At 33.6% G+C, this 22,728-nt stretch overlaps 1 protein-coding gene across 3 annotated transcripts in view; it reads right to left on the reverse strand.

Moving 5' to 3' along the window:
* Window positions 1–22,728, reverse strand: part of SEMA3D (semaphorin 3D) — a 256,333-nt gene that overhangs the window by 109,516 nt on the left and 124,089 nt on the right. For all 3 annotated transcript variants that reach the window (XM_027838813.1, XM_027838812.1, XM_027838814.1), the window contains exon 4: window positions 1,277–1,339. In XM_027838813.1, coding sequence (XP_027694614.1) covers window positions 1,277–1,339 — 63 coding nt within the window. The remainder of the gene's footprint in view (window positions 1–1,276; window positions 1,340–22,728) is intronic.

The raw sequence follows: 22,728 nt of genomic DNA on the forward strand, positions 1-22,728 counted from the left end.
GGACTTTAGTAGATACTGAAGTTAGCATAACAAATGCAACATTTTACAGAGGCAGCTAGATGACTCAGTGGATAGAATGCTGGGCCTGGAGCCTGGAAGATCTGAGTTCAAATATGGCCTCAGACACTTACTAGCTGAGTGACCCAGGCAAGTCACTTAACTCTGTTTGCCTTAGTTTCTCATCTGTAAAAATAAGCTGGAGAAGGAAATGTCAAATCATTCCAGTATCTTCATCAAGAAAACCCCATGGGGTCAAGAAGAGTCTGACATGACTCAAGAACACCACCAAATTTATTCAAAACCATACTGTTCTCTTAAATAGGTTAAATATTCTCTTGGGAGACAAGACATTAAACTAATTTGGCTTTTAGCTAGCTAGAATAGCACATAGAGTGCTATTCTTGGAGTCAGAAAGAAGTGTATTTGAATCCTTCCTCAGATACTTAACCTGGTAGTTTTAGTTTCTTCTTTTGTAAAATGTGGATGATAATAATAGACACTACTTCAAAGCATTGTTGTGAAGATCAGATGATGTAATATATGTAAAGGACTTTGTAAACATTAAAGTGATATATAAATGTTCATTATTATTATCTAGAAAGTGAAAGTAGTAACACTTTACCCACTTAAAGGCAGGCTGGAAGCTGGACCAGATAATCTCCTTTAGGTTAAAGTCTTCAGAATGTAAGAGCTATGATTTTCTTTATTTTGAAATTTAAGAATTTGCTTCATATTGTGTATTTATTATTTCATTAAAATTTTCAACCCAAGGCTAGATATTCACAAAATGCTAATCTTTAGTGATAAAATTAACTAATTCAGCTCATGGTGGATAGCACATGGACTTTGAATTAGTTAGCCTTGTCTCAGACATTTACTATCTGTGAGATCCTGGGTAAATCATTTAATCTCAGTTTCATCATATGTAAAATGAGAGGGTTGGACTCAATGTCAAAGCATTCAAATCCCTTCCAATTTGAAACCTATGATCCTATGAATTATGATCCTAAAATAAGAACAAAGAACAATGCAAGGGAACATCTTTTATGCTATTTATGAATATTATTGTTAAATTTCCAGGAATTTTCTTAGAATAATTTTTTTTTTTTGACAAGACAGAAACAACTTATAAACAATCTTTTAGAAGCATAGCAATACATATAAGCGTGGTCTTATCAAGACAGGTATGGAAATTACTGTCCAATATACTTCAAATCAAATACCAAAAAAAAAATGTATATATATATATATTTATATATAAAATATATATACTCACATGAGGATCTTTTCCAGCTAATTTACATAATTCCACCCTTTCCTTTGCTGCAGGCCAATAAATCTGTAAAATATTTGAAGATGTGTTAGAAGCAGAAATTTTCAAATATTAATCTATTTGATTTGGGTGAATAACCAATTGATGTTGATATATCATCCAATATCTGAATCAATTTTTAATTTGATCATCATCCTTAGTATTGTTTCCAGAAGCAAAGTAGTTCTACCATATCTTCATCTGTTCACTGTTTAAATTTCTCTAATAATATTTAATAATGAACAAATGTTTATAATGCTGCACATTACCTTAGGATAAAAGAAGGGCCTTAGAGTTTTGTATAGATCTGATGGGGAGGAAGAAAGAGAATACTTTTATCTGTTTTTTCAAAGTTTATGCAGAAAGAGAATGTGAGTTATACACACAATGACAGTTCTCACACATATATACAAACAAAAAAAATCAACAGGGACAAAAAGCTTATATGGAAAAGATAAATAATTTCTTCAGTCAATAGACTAGTATATGGTACTTGCTATTTAGCAAATTATTACAGGCAAAGATTCTAAGCTTTTGATGAGTTCATAGCCTGCTTTCATTTAATCTTCACGGTCTTGAGATTATCCAAAAGTTTTTTTTTTATTCTGTCAGTGTTCAGACACACTGTAAAGCAGCTTTTTTAAAAATGAGGTACTCTCAGACAATGAGATTACTTCATTAGGTTTCAAAGCAATGGTCACTGTTGGGATACAAGTAAGAAGAAACTAGAAAATAAAGCTTTGGGTTGTATGGTTATATGTCTGTACCCTATATTTGAATTTCTGACTTATTTTTGGTCTATCTCTCTCAGCAGGGTTAGCAGCAACTAATTCTCAGTCAAATTACTTCATTAGGTTTCAAAGGATTGATCACTGCTGGCATACAAGCAAGAAGAAACCAGAAAAAGAAAGCTTTGGGTTATATGTCTGTACCATACATGCTAGTTTCTGCCTTATTTTTGGTCTATGTCTCTCAGCAGAGTTAGCAGCAAATAATTCTCTCCATGAGAAAAAAGAAATAATATCCAGAGGAAATATTCTAAAGGAAAATTTAAAAGCCTGGAGTTAAAAATGATTTACATGTTGTCTTAGTTTATGTCATTATCCCACTAGTGGGATTATAGCTTTTTAACATTTCACAAACAGAAGAGTTAAAAATAGTTCTATAGGACTCAAGGTTATTCCCTACATCAGCTAATTGGTATGAAATCATTTTCCAAAGAAAATTTTAGTTGAATTAAAGGCACTAATTTATAACACATTTTTGCAACCCATAAGGTTACAATCACAGTCATCGTGGTTGAATTAGCAGTATGCTCAAGAGATGAGCTAACCTCAAAATGTGCATGCATAAATACCTAAAAATTATCATATTAATCCAGATCTTGCCTCCTCGTTGCATCTGGCAGTATTAAGATGATAATATTGTAGAAAAATGAGCTCCTTCTCCCTTATCTCTACACACTTGCCCCAGTTTTTCTTGCTGTTTTTAATTAGTATATTGGCTTGATAGTTTTTAAACCCCTTTTAATATTATCTTACATTTAAAGAACATCTCTTTCCCCCAGGACCTCAAATTGTTTCACATATCTCTCTTTTATTCCAATCTATTTACTAAAGACAAGTACTAATCCCAAACAGACAGAAAAATAATTGAAACTAAGTATACAAATATTTCACTGATTTTACTTCCAAGACTATCCAATTAGTTCAACTCAGTCCAACAGATTACTGTATCTAGTCACTATTTCAACATTCTAGGTTGTAAGTTTGGTCCTAATCTAAAACAGAGAAAGCAAATACATTTCAGAAACAGGTTTAGATAGGAATCTTCATTTTTATTTTCTGTGGTGAATTTCTTGTTTCTATTAATAGAACAAAAATGTTCATGTTAGGGGTGGGGTGGGAATAGGCAATATCTAGAATGAAGATAGAACTTGTACCAGCAGTTCAAGTTAAAGGTTAAATGAAAACTGGCCTTAATGTCTTGGATGGTTGGCAAGTGTTAAGTATAATCACTATAATAGAAAATGTCTCCCCAGAGGAGGCCACAATGGTATTTAAGCTAGTCCTTCTATGAGGAGAGACTTTTTTTTAAATTAAAAAAAAATTAATAGAAAAACTATCAAGCTTCTTAAAATAGTTTGTAAGTCTAACATTAGAGTTTCAAGTCCGGCCCAAAAGTGACTAGATAATCTCTTAGGTCCCTTTTAGCTTTAAATCTATGATCCCATGATTCTAAGATCAAGTTCCTACAAAGAGTTCCCCAGGAAACGCTGCAATAACAAAACCAGGGCCCATATTTGCTTCTCTCCCCATTAGCCATCATACTAGTTATTAATGTGGTACACAATTTACTTCTACTTGCCCTTATAATTTCCCAAAAAAATAAGAAATGAGGATTCACACCAAAATATACAAATATTTAGTAGCTGGTTGAGAAATGAATTTAGTGATATTTTTTGTAAGTCCTATGACAAATCATTCACTCATCCTAGTGGCAGAAGCCTCTCCCAATCCTAACCATTGCAAAATACTCATAAAATTACAAGACTTTTATTTAAGAAATCGCCATGTGTTCAGAGGAAAACAGTGATGAAGGGAGTAATGCAACAAATTAACAGAGTGAATACTTAAAATAACCAAAGAGCTAATTAAAGAGTGATTAAATACTTTTTCTCCTCCTGCTGTATACTATGCATCATATTTTTCAGAATGCTCCATCCTTGGTCAGATTCTGCATATTTAATTAAAGGTTTCATATTATCAAGGCATAGTACAGTATATGATTGGAATGAAAGACCTCTCCCCCTCTGCCCCCTAACTATGAGTTTCATGGGGCTAGGGTTATGTCTCACTCAATCCTTGTATTTCCCAAAATGCCTAGCATAGTTTTCTACACATAGGCACATAGTAAATACTTATGCAAACCTAAGTTATCAATAAAAATTAAGTATTTTCTCAGAAAAGTTGTCCCCACTTCTTGTTCTGGGAACTAATGTTACTTCAATAAACCATCACCATTTTTGTTTGTTTATTTTAAAAGAAGTAAAAATGACTTGGAACTTGAAGACAAGGATTTACTAAGATTACATAACTGGCTTTACTTGACAATATTATCAAATATTTTTAGGATAAAAAACTGACTTATCTTAAGACTCACAATATAGAAAATACTTAATTATCTTTCCAGGCTGAAAATATTTACTTTGTTTCATGAGTTGTCATGGTCAAGGAATTTATTACAAGTGACCAGCACACATTGGTCCTCAGCTTTTCAGTAATAAGCTAGGCTAGCCCTCAGAGAGTTGGCTTAGATCTTTTTCCAGCAAGCTTAATGGAACCTTGTAGGCCTTGTGCTCTCTTGGCAGAGTCTCGGACACCCTAGAATCCTTTCCACACCATGATGAAGCATCAGAGTAGGATTTTGTGGAGAAAGGGGAAAAGAATGATTGTACTAGGGCCAAAAATGAAAAGAAAGACATTACTGATACAAGGATTTGTGGCTGTCACTCAATTATTAGCATGTGATTCCTAGTTTTTCCACCCTGGTGGTAAGTAAAGCAGCTAAGGAAAAGGAATCCACTTAGATAAGCCTAAAGAAGAAGAAAACAAAATACGCCTATGCTCCCACAATGATTTTTCTTTTCTACAAGGAATGCTCTGTGTGCGCGTGCGTGCGTGTGTGTGTGTGTGTGTGTGTGTGTGTGTGAGGGTGGGGAGGGAAGGAATTTAGGGGAATATATAAAGGGAAATAACTGTTTAAAAAAGTATTAAAAATGAATTTTAAAAATAATGATAGCACTAATTATACAACTGTAAGAATTACAAAACACATTAGAAATATTGATCCTCACAACAATCTTGTAAGATGTGCACAATTATTATCACTATTTTACAGATGAGGAAACTGAGGAAATCAGAGGTTAAGCAACTTGCCCAAGTTTACATAGCTGTCTGAGGTTAGTTTCACCTTGAGGGAATAGGAGGTTCTTCTGACTATACCTGGGGGAAATGTGATAAAAAAGTGAAGTGTCAGGAGGAGAAAGAACAGAAGAAAATAAAGCTTAGGAAGAAAACAAGGAAGGGTTAGGTCCTAGAAGCCCTTATGCTATTATAGTTACATGCCTTGCCTTTAAGTACCTTTAGCATACTTGAGAGTATATTTGATAGGGAAGAGACCAAGAAAGTGATAGAAAAATCACACTTTATACATAACATTATACGTACTATTATATTGCTATTTATATTTACTATTATATTACTATTATAGTATTACATTATGTCATATTATAATGGCATAAAATGATTCCTAATAACAGATACAATAAATTTATTATAATTATATTATTATATATTATCACTTCTAATATATAATGATTATATATTATTTAATATTACATATAAGAAATATATTTGTAACATGATAAAGTATTATAAATACATTATCGTATTTGTTATTATATTCCTTATATTTACTAGAGTTCTTTTTTTCTGAAAACAATCAGCAAATTTGTAAGCATTTGCTGTCACAATTGAACCTAGCAATTTTAAACTATTTTACACTTATTTTACTTTTCTTTCCCATAAGGGAATGGTCTAGTTTGTTGAGATATGAGTGCATTCCAAGCATAAGGGACAGCCAGGGCAAAGGACTGAAGATGGGAATATTATGTGTGAGGAATAACAGTAGGGCCGGTTTGAGTGAATAAAGGAGGGTAATGCATAATAAAAGCTAGAAATGTAGGTAGGAGTGAAGTTGCAAAGGGTTTTAAAAATTCCAGAGAAGGCTAAAGCTAATTTTCAAGGCAAGGCAATGGCTGAAGTTCAGTGAGCAAAGGGAGTGGCATGGTCAAAAGTGTGTTTTAGGAAAAAAATCACTTTGGCAGCTGAATTGAATATGGAGAAAATTAAGGTAGAGAAACTTTATGCAAGGAGACCAGTTTAGGGAAGCTATTGTTATATGGACTTATAATAATGACTGAAAACATGGAAGTCCTTTTATTTGACTAGCAGACTTGTTCTTGGGTGTGAATGGATGACTGTGTGCTTCTGTGTAGTCAACATTTCTTTCTGGTTCCTGTTTCTAAGGAATAGGTATAAATCCACATGGCCTATTTTGAAATGGTCCCATTAATAAACCCAGAGATGACTCTGGCAGCAGGGAAGTAGAATCCTCAATCATCAAGATTGTATAGATGACATTCATAGAAGAAAGGAAGAATCAACCAAACAGAGGACTACTAATCAATCTTCTATGCTGAGTAATTAAAAACCACTTTATGATCTATAAGACATTGCATAGACAGTGTTACATAATATATTTATGTTAAATGATTCATATAAACATGTAGGATTACAATATAAATATCAATTATGAGTTTTTTTCTTGGTATTGGCAAGTTTACATCCTAAGCTTCACTAATAAATTGATTATAGAAAAAGTATTGTGGGAGACTAAAGTAAATTACATTCTCTTAGCTGAATAGTCTAAAGATGTAAATAAACAACTTTGGTTGATTTGATAACCCCATCCATACACACAAACATACAATAACAGTATGGACTAATTGCCTTATCCTATACATTTAGTGGTCATAACATCATAGCTGCATAGTGGAAAGAACCCTGATTCTGCAGTCCAAAGGACCTGGTTAAATCTTACCTCTGATGCTTATTATATGTATGAACATGGGCAAATTACTTAATCTAGGCCTCAGTTTCCTCATCTGTAAAGCGAGAATTGGATTAGTTGGACTCTAAGGATACTTCTAGGTCAATAACACTATGTGAACAGCATGTTGCCATTATATTTTTTAAACTATTTTATAATTTAATGATCAGTTTTACATGCCACTATTGAAAAATGTTGAATTTGAAAAGAATAAAAAAAAACTAGACTAAGAGTTATCTGTTTAAAAATGCCAATCCTATATTTTTAAAAGTAAGGGAACATTAAATGGTAATTTTCTCTAGTGAGTATATATCATGATTTCTTCCATGAAATTTAATAGCAAAATTAAAATAATTATTTACCAAATATTCTATATAAATTTCAAATAAACTATAACTTCATAAATAAATATTTGATGTGATTGTTATGTTTATTTTCTATTTCTATGTCTACACTCCATGTCAAATGACTTTCTCGTTGCACTTTAAAGATAACTGATATCAAAGAAAAAAAATTACAATTTCCCTAAAAGTTTTTAGTTTAATTTATAGTGTCACAGAACTTCTTTAGTAGTTATCATTTAGCAAAGACAAATTACCTCTTTTTTTTATTTTTTTAACAGTCTATTTAGAGAAACATTCAAATAAATATAAGACCACATCAATCAAGCCAAAGAAACTCTAATTATATCTGCAATTTATTCTGTTACTTAAGAAGTAATCTAATTGAATCTAGTTAACAAGTACATGGTCAACAGAATCCCCTCCAGCCTAATCTGGAGATGTCAAGAGATTTTGGCTTTTGTTCCTGTTTTTTGTTTGTTTGTTTGTTTTATAATGGAGAGAATTACAAACTACTCAGGAAAAATAAAGAGATGCAACTTGCACTATATACACAACTATTAAAAAATCTCTTGGAGCACAATATTTTGATGGTTCAAGGAAGATGAAAAAGTTGAAGTTATTGCTGAGCATAGTGAGGGACAGAAATGAGCAAATTAGAAATTCTCTGAATAGAGAATTGTCCTAGGTAATGAGACAGGGAAGGGAAGGTGACTTGAATGTCGCAAGAAAGCATCATGGAGTAGGATGAAACTCATCAAAGGCAAAACAAACCCAATACACATTTTTTTCTTACAGTTGACCTTGGTGGAATATTCTTTATATTCAATTTATGGAGAACCTTGAGATCAATAAACAGAAGCTGCTTCAATTGACATAAGGATATCAGAGTTTTAAGGGTTTTAGAATATTAAAGGAAACCCCAGGGGTTAGTGAATTTTTCCTATGTGAATTGTACAATTTATTAAGGTAAGCTTCATGTCTTATTTTAATTTTGTATCTCTCCCAGTGCTTAACACAAAGCTTTGCAAATAGAAGGCTCTTTAGAAATATGTTGAATTGAATGGAACCTTTACTCTAGACAAATTGCTCTATTTACTGTCCACTGAACCTACCTGAGGTATGCTCACTTACAAACCTCAAGTCATTCTCCTTCCCTTTTTTTCAATCTATATAATTCTTACCCATTCTAGAAGCACTGACAAAAATCTCACTTCTTCCCACTTCGTGGAAAAATGCTGTTGTTGCTCAATCATTTCAGTTGTGTCTGATTCTATATGACCTCATTTGGGGTTTTCCTGTCAAAGACCCTGGAGTGGTTTGCCATTTTCTTTGCCAGCTCATTTTACAGATGAGGAAACTGAGGCAAACAAAGCTAAGTAACTTGCCCAGGGTCACACAGTGTCTGTGGCAGGCTCTGAACTCAGTTCTTCCTTACTCCAGGTCTGATGCTCTATCCACTGTGCAACTTAACTACCCTCTTATGAGTTCTCTATTATTATTTGGTCCTTTTTTCATTAGTTATCTTTTAATAGAATGTGTCATAATCTCAAACATAAGTTCCCTGAGGAAAGAGACTATGTCTCCCATTACTTGGTATAACCCTTGGCACTTAGTGCATGATAGGATTACAAAATAAAAAAAAAATGTAATTGGAAGATACTAATGAGAAGTTTTTTCTTTAAATAAGAAAAAAAAGAGATACTGCTTTAAGTAATGTCAGGGTTCTATGTAGTATTTTAATTACAATGAGGAAGTGGGACTCTCACAGCAGCACTTTAGCTGGGAACCAGTCACATTTTAGGATTCCATTGTTTTACCTCTGTGACTATTGGAGAGTATGTGTTTGGCGTTTATGTGAACAAATTAATCACTATGAAACAAAGCAGTAAGCTGCAGCTTGAAAGCTAATTTATAATTATGTCCAAACGGTTTCAGTTTTCTAAATTTCAAGCAATGGGAATCAAAAGGTTGGTTATCATTTTATAGTGACTTTATACATAATGATCAGAATTTAGTCATTTTTCATGTTGTACTCCCAGAAAAGGAGAAATTCAGAGGTTAAAGAAGAATCTGTACCTCATATTGCAAGCAAAGAAAGCCGAAAAGTCACTAATTCATAAGTGAATTTTTGCTTACAATCCACATACAACATTCAATTACAGGGTATCTATCCAGGTAAACAACAAAACCAAAGATCATCCTTCTCTGTTTCAGAATGCTTTGTGGATAGGAAAGACAAACAACAAAGACCTTTTCATAATGAGCTGGGAGTCAAAGAAAAATAGCAACAAAAATGTGTTCTATTTAAAAAAATACATTAGGAACTTGAAAACACTTTTAGCATCATTCCTTTTTTCAATCTACAAGGTACAACATCTTGATTTTAGGTTAATTTTTTTAAAAGTCGTATATGTGCTTTCATAAATTTTGAAGATTATCAGAAATTTTGGCCAACATTTCAGGTTAACTCTTGTATAGTAAATGATGTGGGATCTGAGTAATAACTCATCTGCATATATTTATTTATATACTAATTATCTCTGGCAAAACTCAAATTATCATTATATTTTCAAAGATGTCATTTATACATTATATCTCTGAGGTTTAATATACAATTTTTAAATGAATCTGAATTATTTTGGTTAAGTAGTTTAGAATAAAATAGTAATTCTTTAAAAAATGTGGCATCTAATATTTTGTTTCAGTGAGGTAAATATAAATCTATTTGAGGGTAACCCATAAAAATAGAGAATTTATCTTAGAATATAAATTTGAATAGTTCTAGAAATGGGTTTCTCATTAAGACAAACTACTATGGTTATAGCTCACAAAAGCCTTCTTTCAAGAAGCAAATTTACCTCTTCACTTCTCTGAAAGGAAATATTTCTGTAATGGCATATGATACATTTTCTACAAAACAGGAAATTTTTTAAGAAAGTAAAAATAAACCACAAAATTGACAAAAAGAAGCATTTGTAATAAAAATACTTTATTAAAATTAATGTTATGTCTATCTAGCCACGTATAATAGACATCATACATAGGACTCTGGTCTTGAAATTTCTGAATTTTTCTTTGTCCCATTTTGACACTAGCAGCTTGCAGGAACATGGGGAAATTACATAAATTTTCATTGCTTTGATTTCATCATCAAAAATAACTCAATATATCTATATTGCTCAAAGAGTGCAAGAGCTTTCAAATATAAATAAAAAATAAAAAACTGAATTATTGTGCCCCTTATATTTTGATGCCCTGAGACAAAGACTGCACTGTCACTCTCTAGTTACAACTCTAGCTGGACTATATCTTTAACATCTATCATGCTACTTTAACTAATCCGCTGTGTCTCTAAAATTCATCTCATACCTTTAGCACACAGATCTGTATCATTTATGTATGCCTGAACTGCATCAATGGGGGAAAATGGTTGATAAAATAACATATAATTATTTGTAAATAATTAGCAGGCAAACACCAACACCTGTAACTCTGAGTGCCTCAGTGAGGGTGGGGTAACTGGTGGAAACCAGCTCAGAAAACCACCAGGTGCCTCGGCATTCTACAGCAAAGAAGCAGTGCCTCAACAGAAATAAGGGAAGTAGCACTGCAAGGGGCCCCAGGCAGATAAACACCCGGCAGCATCCATCTAAAAGGAGTTGGACAAAGCTAAAGGAAAGGAAAAGCAGGCAACCTAGATTTGCCTGAAAGTCCCAGCCTTGCTGATTCCAGCCCAACACCAGATAAGCTGCCAGAACCCTACAGCCTCCAACTGCTAACATAAGAGGCCCCAGCTCCCAAAGCCAGTGACCAAGACCTAGGCTCCCAACACAAGAAGCTTGAGTCAGTGTCCTCTGCTTCCCAGCAGGAGAGCTTAATCTCTTTAAAGGCCAGGAATAAAGAAACACCATGAGTAAAAAGAAATGTACAATAGATTCATATTATGAGAAGAGTGAAGATCAAGAGGACAACATTGTCATCAAACCCACATCTGCAACATCAAAAGGGAATATGAACTGGTCTGAAGCCCAAAAAGCTTCTTAGAAGAACTCAAGAAGGATTTTAAAAGTCAAATGAGAGAGGTAGAGAGGTCCTTTAAAAGTACAATTGACCAATTGGAAAAAAAAAGTACAATGAAGAAAATAAATCCCTTAAAAATACAATTGACCAATTGGAGAAGAAAGTATAAAATCTAACAGAAAAAAACAATATGTTAAAAATTAGAATTGAACAAATGGAAACTAATGACTCTATGAGAGAGCAAGAATCAGTCAAACAGAAACAAAAAAAAATGAAAAAATAGATGAAAACGTAAAATACCTCATGGGTAAAACAGCTGACCTGGAAAATCGATCCAGGAGAGACAATTTAAAATTATAGGCCTACCTGAAAGTCATGATGAAAAAAAGAGCCTGGACAATATCCTTCAGGAAATCATAAAGGAAAACTGCCCTGAAGTCCTAGAACCTGAAGGTAAAATAACTATAGAAAGAATCCACCACTCCCCGCCTGAAAGAGATTCCAAATTGAAAATGCCAAGGAATATAATAGCTAAATTCCAAAATTACCAGATTAAAGAGAAATTACTGCAAGCAGCCATAAAGAAACAATTTAAATATCATGGAACCACAGTCAGGATTACACAGGACCTTTCAGCCTCTACATGAAAAGACCGTAGGGCATGGAACATGATATTTTGTAAGGCAAAGGAGCTTGGAATGCAGCCAAGGAATAACTAACCAGCGAAAATGAGCATGATTTTTCAGGGAAGGAGATGGATATTCAATGAAATAGTGGACTTCCAAATGTTCCTGATAAAAAGACCAGAGCTCAACAAAAAAATTTGATCTTCAAGTACAAGATTCAAGAGAGACATAAAAAGGTAAATGGGACAGAAAGATACAATATGTTGTTAATAAGGGCAAAATGTTTACATCCCTACAAGGGAAGATGACACTTGCAACTCTTGAGAACTGTATTGTTATTATACCATGTTAAAGGAGTATACATAAAGGGGGTGGATATGAGTTGACTTTGATGTAATGATAAAAAAAAATTTTAATCAAGTGGGTTAAATGGATCCAAGTAAGTGGATTAGTCTGAGCTAAGAAAATGTACTGAGAAAGAAGGAGGCAGACAAGGATAAATTACACTGCAGGAAAAGGCACAAAAATCTATTAAGAGTAGAGGTAAAGAAGGGAGGGGGATGAGCATTGTTTGAACCTTACTCTCATCAGATTTGACTCAAGAAGGGAATAACATAATCAGTTAGGTATAGAAATCTAACTTGCACTATAGGTAGTAGGAGGGGAAAGGGGAAAGAAAAGGGAGGGGAGATAGAAGGGAGGGAAGAAGCAGTAAGGGTAAAAGGGAAGAAAAGGGAAAGGGATAATAGAGGGGAGGTGGGACTGAAGGAGTCTGTGGTCAAAAGCAAAACACTAGAGACGGGGGGAAAGGAGAAAGGAGAAAGAAGAAAGAAAAGCATAAACGGGGGAAAGGATGGAGAAAAAGACAGATAGTAATCATAACTGTAAATGTGAATGGGATGAACTCTCCCATAAAATGGAAGCGTAGAGCAGATTGGATTAAAAACCATAATCCTACAATATGTTGTTTACAGGAAACACATTTGAAAAAGAGTGACACATACAGGGTAAAGGTAAAAGGCTGGAGCAAAATATATTATGCTTCAGCTGAAGTAAAAAAAAGCAAGGGTAGCAACCCTGATCTCAGACAAAGCAAACACAAAAATAGATCTTATCAAAAGAGGTAAGGAAGGAAACTACATCCTGCTAAAAGGCACCATAGACAATGAAGTGATATCATTACTAAACACATATGCACCAAATGGTATAGCATCCAAATTCTTAGAGGAGAAGTTCAGGGAGTTACAGGAAGAAATAGACAGCAAAACTATACTAGTGGGGGACCTCAACCTCCCCCTCTCTGAACTAGATAAATCTAACCACAAAATAAACAATAAAGAAGTTAAGGAGGTGATTAGAACATTAGAAAAGTTAGGTATGATAGACCTGTGGAGAAAACTGAATGGGACATGGCTCATATACAAAAATCGACCATGTACTAGGGCATAAAAACCTCACAAAAATAAAATGGCCTGGAAGAAACAAATGCCAGTCCTTTACTATTTTCTCCAACTCAGCAACCTAAACATCTCTTTTTAAATAACTATTGAACCACTATATTTATCATAGATCATAGAGTTAGAAAGGACCTCAGAAGCCTTTTGTCTATCCCCTTCACTTTACAGATGAGGAAACTGAGCCTTAGGGAGACTAAGTGACTTTACCAAGGTCATGAAGGTAGCCATGAAGGGAACTGAACCCAGATACTTTAGCTAGAAATCCAGCACTCCTTCCCCATACCATAATGTGTCTGTATTCTAATGGACAAAATAGGTCTCTTGTTGAAGTTCTATATCCTATCATATATCTGAAAACTTCTTTCTCTCATTCTGTACTTTCTTTTATTCTGATTTTTTAAATTTTCACTAGTGTGAATTCCTAGTGTGAGAATCGCCAACACCAGTGCAAATGGATGACTGGTCTTATAATCTGTAGTCTTAGAGAATTACTTGGGGCACTTAAGAGGAGGTGACTGGGTCATGATCACAACAGCTAGTATGTATCAGACCCAGCACTTGAATCCAGATATTACTGATTCCAAGGCCAGCACTTTTGACCATATAATCCCAGGGAAATCACATAACCTCTAAGTGACCACAGACAACTCTTCTAAGACTATACTGACTAGGTGCTGAACTGCATTGTTAAGGTAAGTTTCCTAACACAGAAGACCTCATTTAAATGGAGTCACAGGTCTTTTCTCCCTATCTTCCCTCACCCTTGAAAAAAAATCTAAATTTTAAAAAATAGATGAGGAAAGGTGAAAATTTAACTTTATTTTTAATAGTTCAGTCAATTTTACTGATCTATGTAAAAATATTATTTTTCATAAGATGGGATTTTTCTTTAAATTAAAATAAACCTAAGTACAAATCAATTTAAAAGCCTTACCTGAGCACATTCCTGGTCAAATATGTGACAATTTAAGACATGTTATTTCCATAATTAAAAATGTGGCACTAGGTCAAGACCTTAAAAATATCCTTTTTAAACACATAAATACTTCAGAAAGAATAAATTTAGAGGAGGTTTCTTCTGATATTTTAATGATGGGATTTAGCAAACCTTCTAGTACAGCAAAGAACTCAATAAGAATTGCTTTGACTCATCAAATGTTCTTTTCAGGAATGTTTATCAATCAGAACTGAGACATTAAAATAACAGAGTAAGGGTTAAGAAAATCTCATATATTCCAACAAAAACTCAATCTGTTTTATTATTAAAATATTCAAGCATTTGGAGAGAGGATCTAGTGTCTTGTTTAAAATGATAATTTTGTTAAAATGGCTGTATTTTCAAGTGTATTCTGTTAAAGAATAGGAAAATACTATCATTTAAATAACTAAATCTGCTACTTGAACTTAAATAACTTTTTTTTCAGAATAATAAAAGGATCAATCTTCCTTCAAAATGTATTAGGGTTAAAGAAAAAAAAAACTGTGTCCCCTCAGTCTGGCAAACTGCAGTTAACATACTTTTTTTTAAAATGATGGACAAAAACTAATCAGAAATAAACACTTTGATGCATTTAGTCTATTTAGTAATTTCAGATCCCTGAAGTAAATTTTTACCATATTTGCTACCTTTGCTAAGTTTTAGAAATCTTGTTGAACTATATAGCTCAACATGAAGCAGAAATTCATGACTATATCTACCAGAGAATTCAGGCTAAATGTCAAAAAAAAGAAATCAGGGAATGAGGAAAAACAAAATTTCCTGAATAACTGAATTATCAAATTATGAAACATTTGATTGTGCTTCCATTTTTTTATCTTTACGTATAACCAGAACTTACAACACATGTTTTTTATTTTTTTTCTTAATAATTAAAATACATAAAAGCTAAATTCCCTTTGGACTTTAACCTTCTATTGGTTTGTGTTCTTACCTTGAAATCAATTTGTATGATGACCCATTGTAATGATCTTTTCATTCTCCAGCTCTCTACTATAGAGAAATTGGCTGTATTAGTTTTGTTTGTTTGTTAGTTTGTTTGTTTTACTCCATCACTGAACCTTATTTTCTTTAGAGATTGCTTGGTCTAACCCATTTATTTTACCAGTGAGAAAACTGAGGCCCAGAGAAGTTTAAGTGATTTTTCTAGATCACGCATCTAAGAAATGGCACAGCAAGGACTCAAGATGGCTGCTGACTGAAGCAAAACTCCATAGATCAGAACCAGAATGACCCTAGGACATATGTGCAGTCACTCCTACATGTAATAGCTCTAACTGTGGTATAGAAATATCATGCCAATCTTCCCTGGATTATCTAAGGGCAATTCATACTTCCTGATATCTCTATTACCCAGTAGGCGGCAGTAGAACATTATAATCCCCAATTAGTAGAAGGAAGTTAAAATACCAACGTAGGTAATCAAAGGAGTAAAATAAGCCAGTGGGTATTTGGATGAATAATATATACACACATGGTCCTTCCTCCTACAAGTATGCCTGTGGACAAATCCGAGTTTCAGATTTTAACATCAAATTATTTGGGTAATAAATGTTTATTTAATGGAAGAATACACCATGTAAGAGAAGAATTTTCTGGTATTTAGCACTCTGAATAAATTTAAAACATAATTCACTGCACAAAATACGCATTGATATACACATTTTATAGAAAATGCTAATTACATAAATTAGGTATAATATCCCTTAAAACTAGCTGAAAGTCACTTTTATTCTTTGATAAAAAATTATCATTTTCCTTTAGTAGAATGAAAGCTCCTTGAGGGCACATATCATCTCACTTTGCATTTGTATCTCCAAAACTTAGTATATGGTAGGTGCTTAATAAATTGTTGATTGATTGATGGATTTGTGGGTCTGACAGTGATTTGTTCAGAATTCTGTATTTATTACCCAAAACTTTAATATTTTAAAATAATAATTATAACTTTAGTATAAAAAGATAATCAAAGCACTGTAGGATAGTCATGATTTAGAATTTTTAACTTCTATATAAATATCAAGAAATACTTAGTAGAGTATTTTAAAGTATTTTAGTTCTACAAAGGTTTTGGCTATTATTTACTGAAGCAATAGATTTGCACGCAAGTATTGGGGATCAAATTTTAGCACTGCTTCTAATTCTTGTGTGACATTGATCACTGAATGTCTCTGAGCAGCAAAAGTTCCTTAATTTGAAGGGACTGCACCATATGTCATCCAAGGCCCTTTCTAGCTTTAGATTTTTGATCCTCAAAAAATAATGTCCATGAGGATGATCAGAATAATTAATGCCATCCTGACAAGCATAGACTGACTCAGCAAATATGAGATTTTAATATGCAGTTTGGTTATGTGCCTTTTCCTAGACTGATTAATAGTCAAAAAATAAACCACCACCAACAAAAAACCCCACAGAATTTCTGAGAGTGAGAGGTGGAGAGTGGGGAGTCAGAATTAGCTAGAATCAGAATTTTTTAATGACTCTCATTCCAAAGAGAATAAAGGTCATACTTTAGATGTTAGTAGTTCTAATGTGTGGTTTCCTCACACTGAGAAAGTCTGGAACTCTGCTGGAAAGGCACTGAGCCAATGCAAACCACTCCGGGTCCAAACAGTGTACAAACATTACATTTTGGCACTTTTTTCCTGAAGAATACTTTTAGCACTAGATTATCTGCATAATTCTGAAAGACATACACCTACACAAAAAAAATCACACAATCTCTGATCTAGAAAGAACTCATAAGACATCTCATCCAATCTATGTACATAGACTTTCTATGAATTCTGAATTACATAATGAAATGTTTCTGAAATCTTCAGTAATGATTTTTGCTCTAGATATACAGGACAGCCTTGGTCGATCAGACTATTAGTACATACACACACACACACACACACACACACACACACAATTTCTAACGTCTGTAGAATCAAATATTAGGACTTGAAGAGTCATAGAAGAGTTTGAGATATTTCTAAAGTATTCAAACTATGAAGCTATTGGATTGGAATTTATTTTAAACAATGATCTCATCATAAACAGACAAAATGAACTTTCTCTTACATTTCTTGAAAGCACAACACAGGTCAAGAGCAATGTTTTTAGGTCTTGAAATAGCACAGAGAAACATAATTATATTCAAGTTAAGATATATTCTAGAAAACATTTATATAATTACCCAAATACAAGGTCCCATTAGCATCTCAAACTCAGAATGTCCTAAATTGAACTTGTTATGTTCCCTACACTACTATCCTTCTTCCTAACTTCCCATTAATGTCAACACCATCCTTCCAGTATTCCCAAGTCAAGACCTATCAACTTTGATCCTTTATTCTTTCTGATATGCTACAACTAAACGGTTGCCAAGCCCTACCAATTCCTTGATACTCTGATAAATACCACCTCTTCCCCTTTTCATTCTCACTGCCACCAACTTATTTGAGGCTCTCATCTGCCAACATGTACTGTTCAGTCTCTTAAATAGTGTCTCTGTTTCCAATTCAACTCAATTAACATTAGCTCCCTGTTGTGTTCTAGAACAGAGACTGTATCATTTTTAATTGTTGTCTCCCCAATGCACAGCATGGTAGCTGGCAGGTACATCGGAGGTACTTAACAATATGTTCACTGATTATAGATGGATTGATTCTCAGCACTAGGGATATAAAGACAGCTATAATACTGACACTGTCCTAAAGAAGCTCTCTCTAATTTACTTTTCACACAAAAAAACCTTCGGTCAGTCAGTAACTGTTTAAGTGATTGACTCACATTTCCACTCAAAAACCTTTTAGTAATTCCTTATTGCCTACAAAGTAAAATACAAGATACTCAACTTAATATTCAAGGTCCTACATAACTGGTCCCAGTTCATCTTTCCAGTTTTATTTCATACTATCTTCCCATCAAGTACTCTACTGCTAGACACTCAACACTCTCATCTTGGGCTCTCCTGTCCACATCCAACACATCTGTCAAATCTTAATAACCTTGTGCCTCAGTTTCCTCATTTATTAAACAGAGATAAGATTGCATATACTACTTACAGTACCTCACAGAATGTCAGAAAATTAGCTTGTAAATTAAAATGTTATATTCAGTAAATGTGAATTATGATTTTTGAAGTCTTTTGTTTCTTTCAAGTACCATCTTAGGTGGCAACAAAAAGCCTTCCCTGATACTTCTTTCTGAAAATGATTCTTCCCTCATATCCTCTTGTTTTGAATTTCTCATTACTGCTTGATCTCTCCTATGTAATTATCATAGTATAATTTGCACAATAGTTATTTCTGTGTGTGTGTATATATATATATATGTATATATATATATATGTGTGTGTGTGTGTATACACACACACATACACACATACAAACAGATTATAAGATCCTTCAAGATAGGGACAGAGGACTTTTTTTAATCTTTGTATCCAGTGCATCTAGTATGTGCTAAATAAAAGTTGGTTTAATTGAACAAAATAGAAACTCTGAAAGTAGGAATAGCCTAAGGAAAACTATAATGTATATTAGATGACTTTTTCATATCACTTTTCCCCAATAGATCTTGCTCTTTAACCCTTTGGGGACTCCACTTTTTTCAAAATTGTCCCCGCTTCTGCTCCTTGACAACTGTCCTATGTTCTAGTCTTGCTTTCAGTTGGTTATCAGTTAATACTTGCTGTTCTATTAACAACAAATTAAGGTGTTATCTGGGTGTCACTTGATTTTTTGCCACTGTTAGGGGTCATTACCCAATTGATAAATAGAAAAAAGAAATTAACAATGTTCAAGCAAAGAAATTTAAGCTATCAAAAGTGATATGAAAAAAATTCTGCAAATTACAAATTATTAGAGGAATGCAAATTAAACTCTGGAATTCTACCTTACATCCATCAAATGGGCAAAGTTGACAAAGAATGAAAGTAATAAATATTGGAAAGACTTTGAGAAAAAAGGTATAGTAATGCATCATTAGTAGAGCTGTAAATTGGTACAGCCATTTTAGAAATCAACTCTGTTCCTAAAGTTAGTAAACTGCATATCCTTTGATCAAGTAATACCACTCTGAGGTCTAAACCCTAAAGAGATCAAAGAAAGAAACAAAGGACCAATATGTACAAAAATATTTATAGCAGGTTTAGTGTTTTTTTCTTTTTTTGGCAGTAGCAAAGAACTAAGAACTAATGGGTACTCAACATTGGAGGAATGACTAAACAAATAATATTATGTAAATGTAATAGATCACTATTTAAGGGATGGTTTCAAAGAAACCTGGAAGATTTGTATGAACTGATATTGAATAAAGTGAGTAGAGCCAGAAGAACAGAGTAACAACACTGTAAAGGCAAACAACTTTAAAAGATTTAAGAACTCAGATCAATGCAATGACCATCTTTGAATCCAGACAATTCATGATAAAACATACTATTCTCATCTGACGGAGAGGGGATGGATTCAGACGGGAGGTTCAGATATTTTTTAGACATGGCCAATGAAGAAACTTATTTTGCTTCACTAAGTATATGTTTCAGAAGAGTTTTTTTTTTTTCTCAAATTGAGTAGAGGTAGTTAAGGGTAAGAAAACAAATGCATGTTAATTGGGAATTTAAAAAAAATACACTATTAAGGACATTTCATGTTCAGGTGCTCTCAAAGGAGAAGTAATATTCCCTGGGATGGGAGGTGAACTGTGACCTGACTCCTGAGACCTGTGTGATCAAGAAACTGAGCATAGGAAGAGAGGCCAAATCCCACTCTCTCAGTTACTGCTAGTAGCTACTCTTGTGTGAAAATTTCCAAAGACTCACTTTCCAAACTCAACAAAGGTACTTCAGGGCAATTAAAATCTAAGCAATATCTCATCTACAAAAGCAGCAGATTGGGGAAATCCTCCAAGCCCTCAACACACTTACTTCCTATCCTGTCACATATCATTTGATGTTTAAGGTGGGTGCCTGTAAAAGGGTATGCTTGATGATCCAGTGAAGTGACCAATGACTAAGCCTTGCCCCCCACCCTTTCATTCAGGGTTGGACAGAGTAAATTTCAATGGATGTGGTAACAGGTAATGGATGGGTTCTGACATACATAGCAGATCTCATTATGTAATCTTTTTTTTCTCAAACTCACTCTTTTCCAGATTTCCTATTAATGTAGAAGGCTCCAACACCTTTTTAGTCCCCTAGGTTCACATTCTCATTGTCATTTTTGTCTCCTCAATCTCACTTACTTATTCCATAAGTAAGCAAATTTTGTCATTTTTACATCCAAAACATCTCTCACATCTGTATGTTTCTCTCTACTCATCCAGCCTAGCTCAGACCCTTATCCTCTCTCACTTGGACTATTTCAACAGTCTCTTAATTTATCTCTTCTGTCTCAAAATTCTGCTCTCTTTCATCCATCTTCCACATAGCTGTCAAAGCAATTTCCCTAAGGCATACAGTCAGAGCATGGCACTCTCCTGCTCAAGTAACTCCTTATTTTCTCTATGATCCAATATTATTTCATCTTCATCTCATCTTTGTTTAGTTTGTATTTTGCCTATATTTTATAACATATAGAATAATTGCTAGAGGTATACAATTGATAAATAAATAAGCATGCACATATGGTGGGTGGTGAGTTCATTCTCTGAGTTTTTTTTCTTTTAAATTGATGGGGTACATAATCAAAACAGTTCGAATACCACTGCCAAATGCAAAATAATTTCTGAAAGATGGAAAAAATTGTCAATACCCAAAAGAGCAAAGTTATAAAAGTAGGTTGACAAAGAAGAGGACCCTATTCAGGGACTTTTCAAATCATATATGCATGCATATAGGCGTATACTCATTCTGACTTTTTGTGAAATCAGCTCTATCTAACCACTAAGAGAAATTCTAAAGCAACTATTGACAACATTTTGGTCAATACTCATGGACTCATCTTTTTTTTTTTTATTTCTTTGAATATCCCAAAAGCAAATCCAGACATAACAGAAATTGACTAGATAGAGATTTTGGAGAATCACCATATTAACAATCACAGTGGAATATTAATCATCATAGGTCTCTATGAAATCAGTATTATTTTCTTTGGATTATCTCTACCCACCTCCTCCAATTCTAGGATTTTTTTGGGGGGGGGGAGTTCCAAACGTAAAGAGATTTAAATTCGTATATAAAAGGAAGAAAATTAATTCAAATTGGGGCTGAATTTTTACACACATGCAAGTGCACAGTATAGCAGAATGAATAGAGAAACAGTCTTGGAGTTAGAAAGACTCAAATCAAAGCCATCCTCTGACAACTACTGACTGATAGGTACCTGGGCAACGCACTTAACCAGTCAGTGTTCCAGTCAATTCTCTAAGACTAGGAAGGGCAGATATGCTATATTTTAACTACAGATCTTTAAATCTAGGTATATTGTCCTTGATTTTATGATAATGGTACCTCAAGATCTGAGCAAATCTGGGGAAATGGCTTACATCTGTTTTGTGGTAAGTTGGTAAAAGCATGGGTTCATTCAGATAAGTAGAGCCAACTATCTTTTTCTTCTCCAAATTTAGCTAAAGTTTAGGTGGATTTCCACCAAATTAACTGATCTGTCTTTACACAATGTTCAGTCCATTGATAAGCTTGAAGCCTCTCTAGGTTGATAGGACCTGCCTTGACACTTTGTATGACCTCTACTGCAAGTCGAAACATAGAATCAGTTTTTAGTGGAGGTAGACATATCAACACAATTCAATAAAATGGAGTTAGCAATGGATAGAGAGAATTTTACATTTTAACCAAGTGCTCAACTTCATGGCTGCCTAACAAAAAGATTTAATTTAGAAGAGAGGTTCTTAACCTTGGGTCCACAGATCCCTTGGAACTTTTAATATTTTAATAAATGTTTCTCCATTTAATTAGTTTCTGTCGCAATCCTATGTATTTTGCTTTATATAATTAAGAACATTATTCTGAGAACTGTTCCTTAGGCTTCAACAGAATGCCAAAGGGATCTGTTAAGAACCTGGAATTTAGATGGATTTTCATAAAAATCAACTGCAAATATTATACTATTGACTCAACAGAAAATATTGTCAAACAATAATATTAAAACATCTTTAACTTTGAATAACAACTAATTTTTAGGTGAAATGTGGTTATAAATGGTTGTTTGAATGTTGTCTACTCTCTTGGAATGTGAGTTCTTTGAGGGAAAGAATAGTGTTTTTGTGTTTCTTTGTATTCTCAGTGCTTAGCACATAATAAGTACTTAACAAATGCTTTTTGACCAATAAATACACTAAAAACTTCTGG

The sequence above is a fragment of the Vombatus ursinus genome, unplaced genomic scaffold (assembly GCF_900497805.2).
Source record: "Vombatus ursinus unplaced genomic scaffold, bare-nosed wombat genome assembly UNPS02014830.1, whole genome shotgun sequence".
Taxonomy (NCBI): domain Eukaryota; kingdom Metazoa; phylum Chordata; class Mammalia; order Diprotodontia; family Vombatidae; genus Vombatus; species Vombatus ursinus.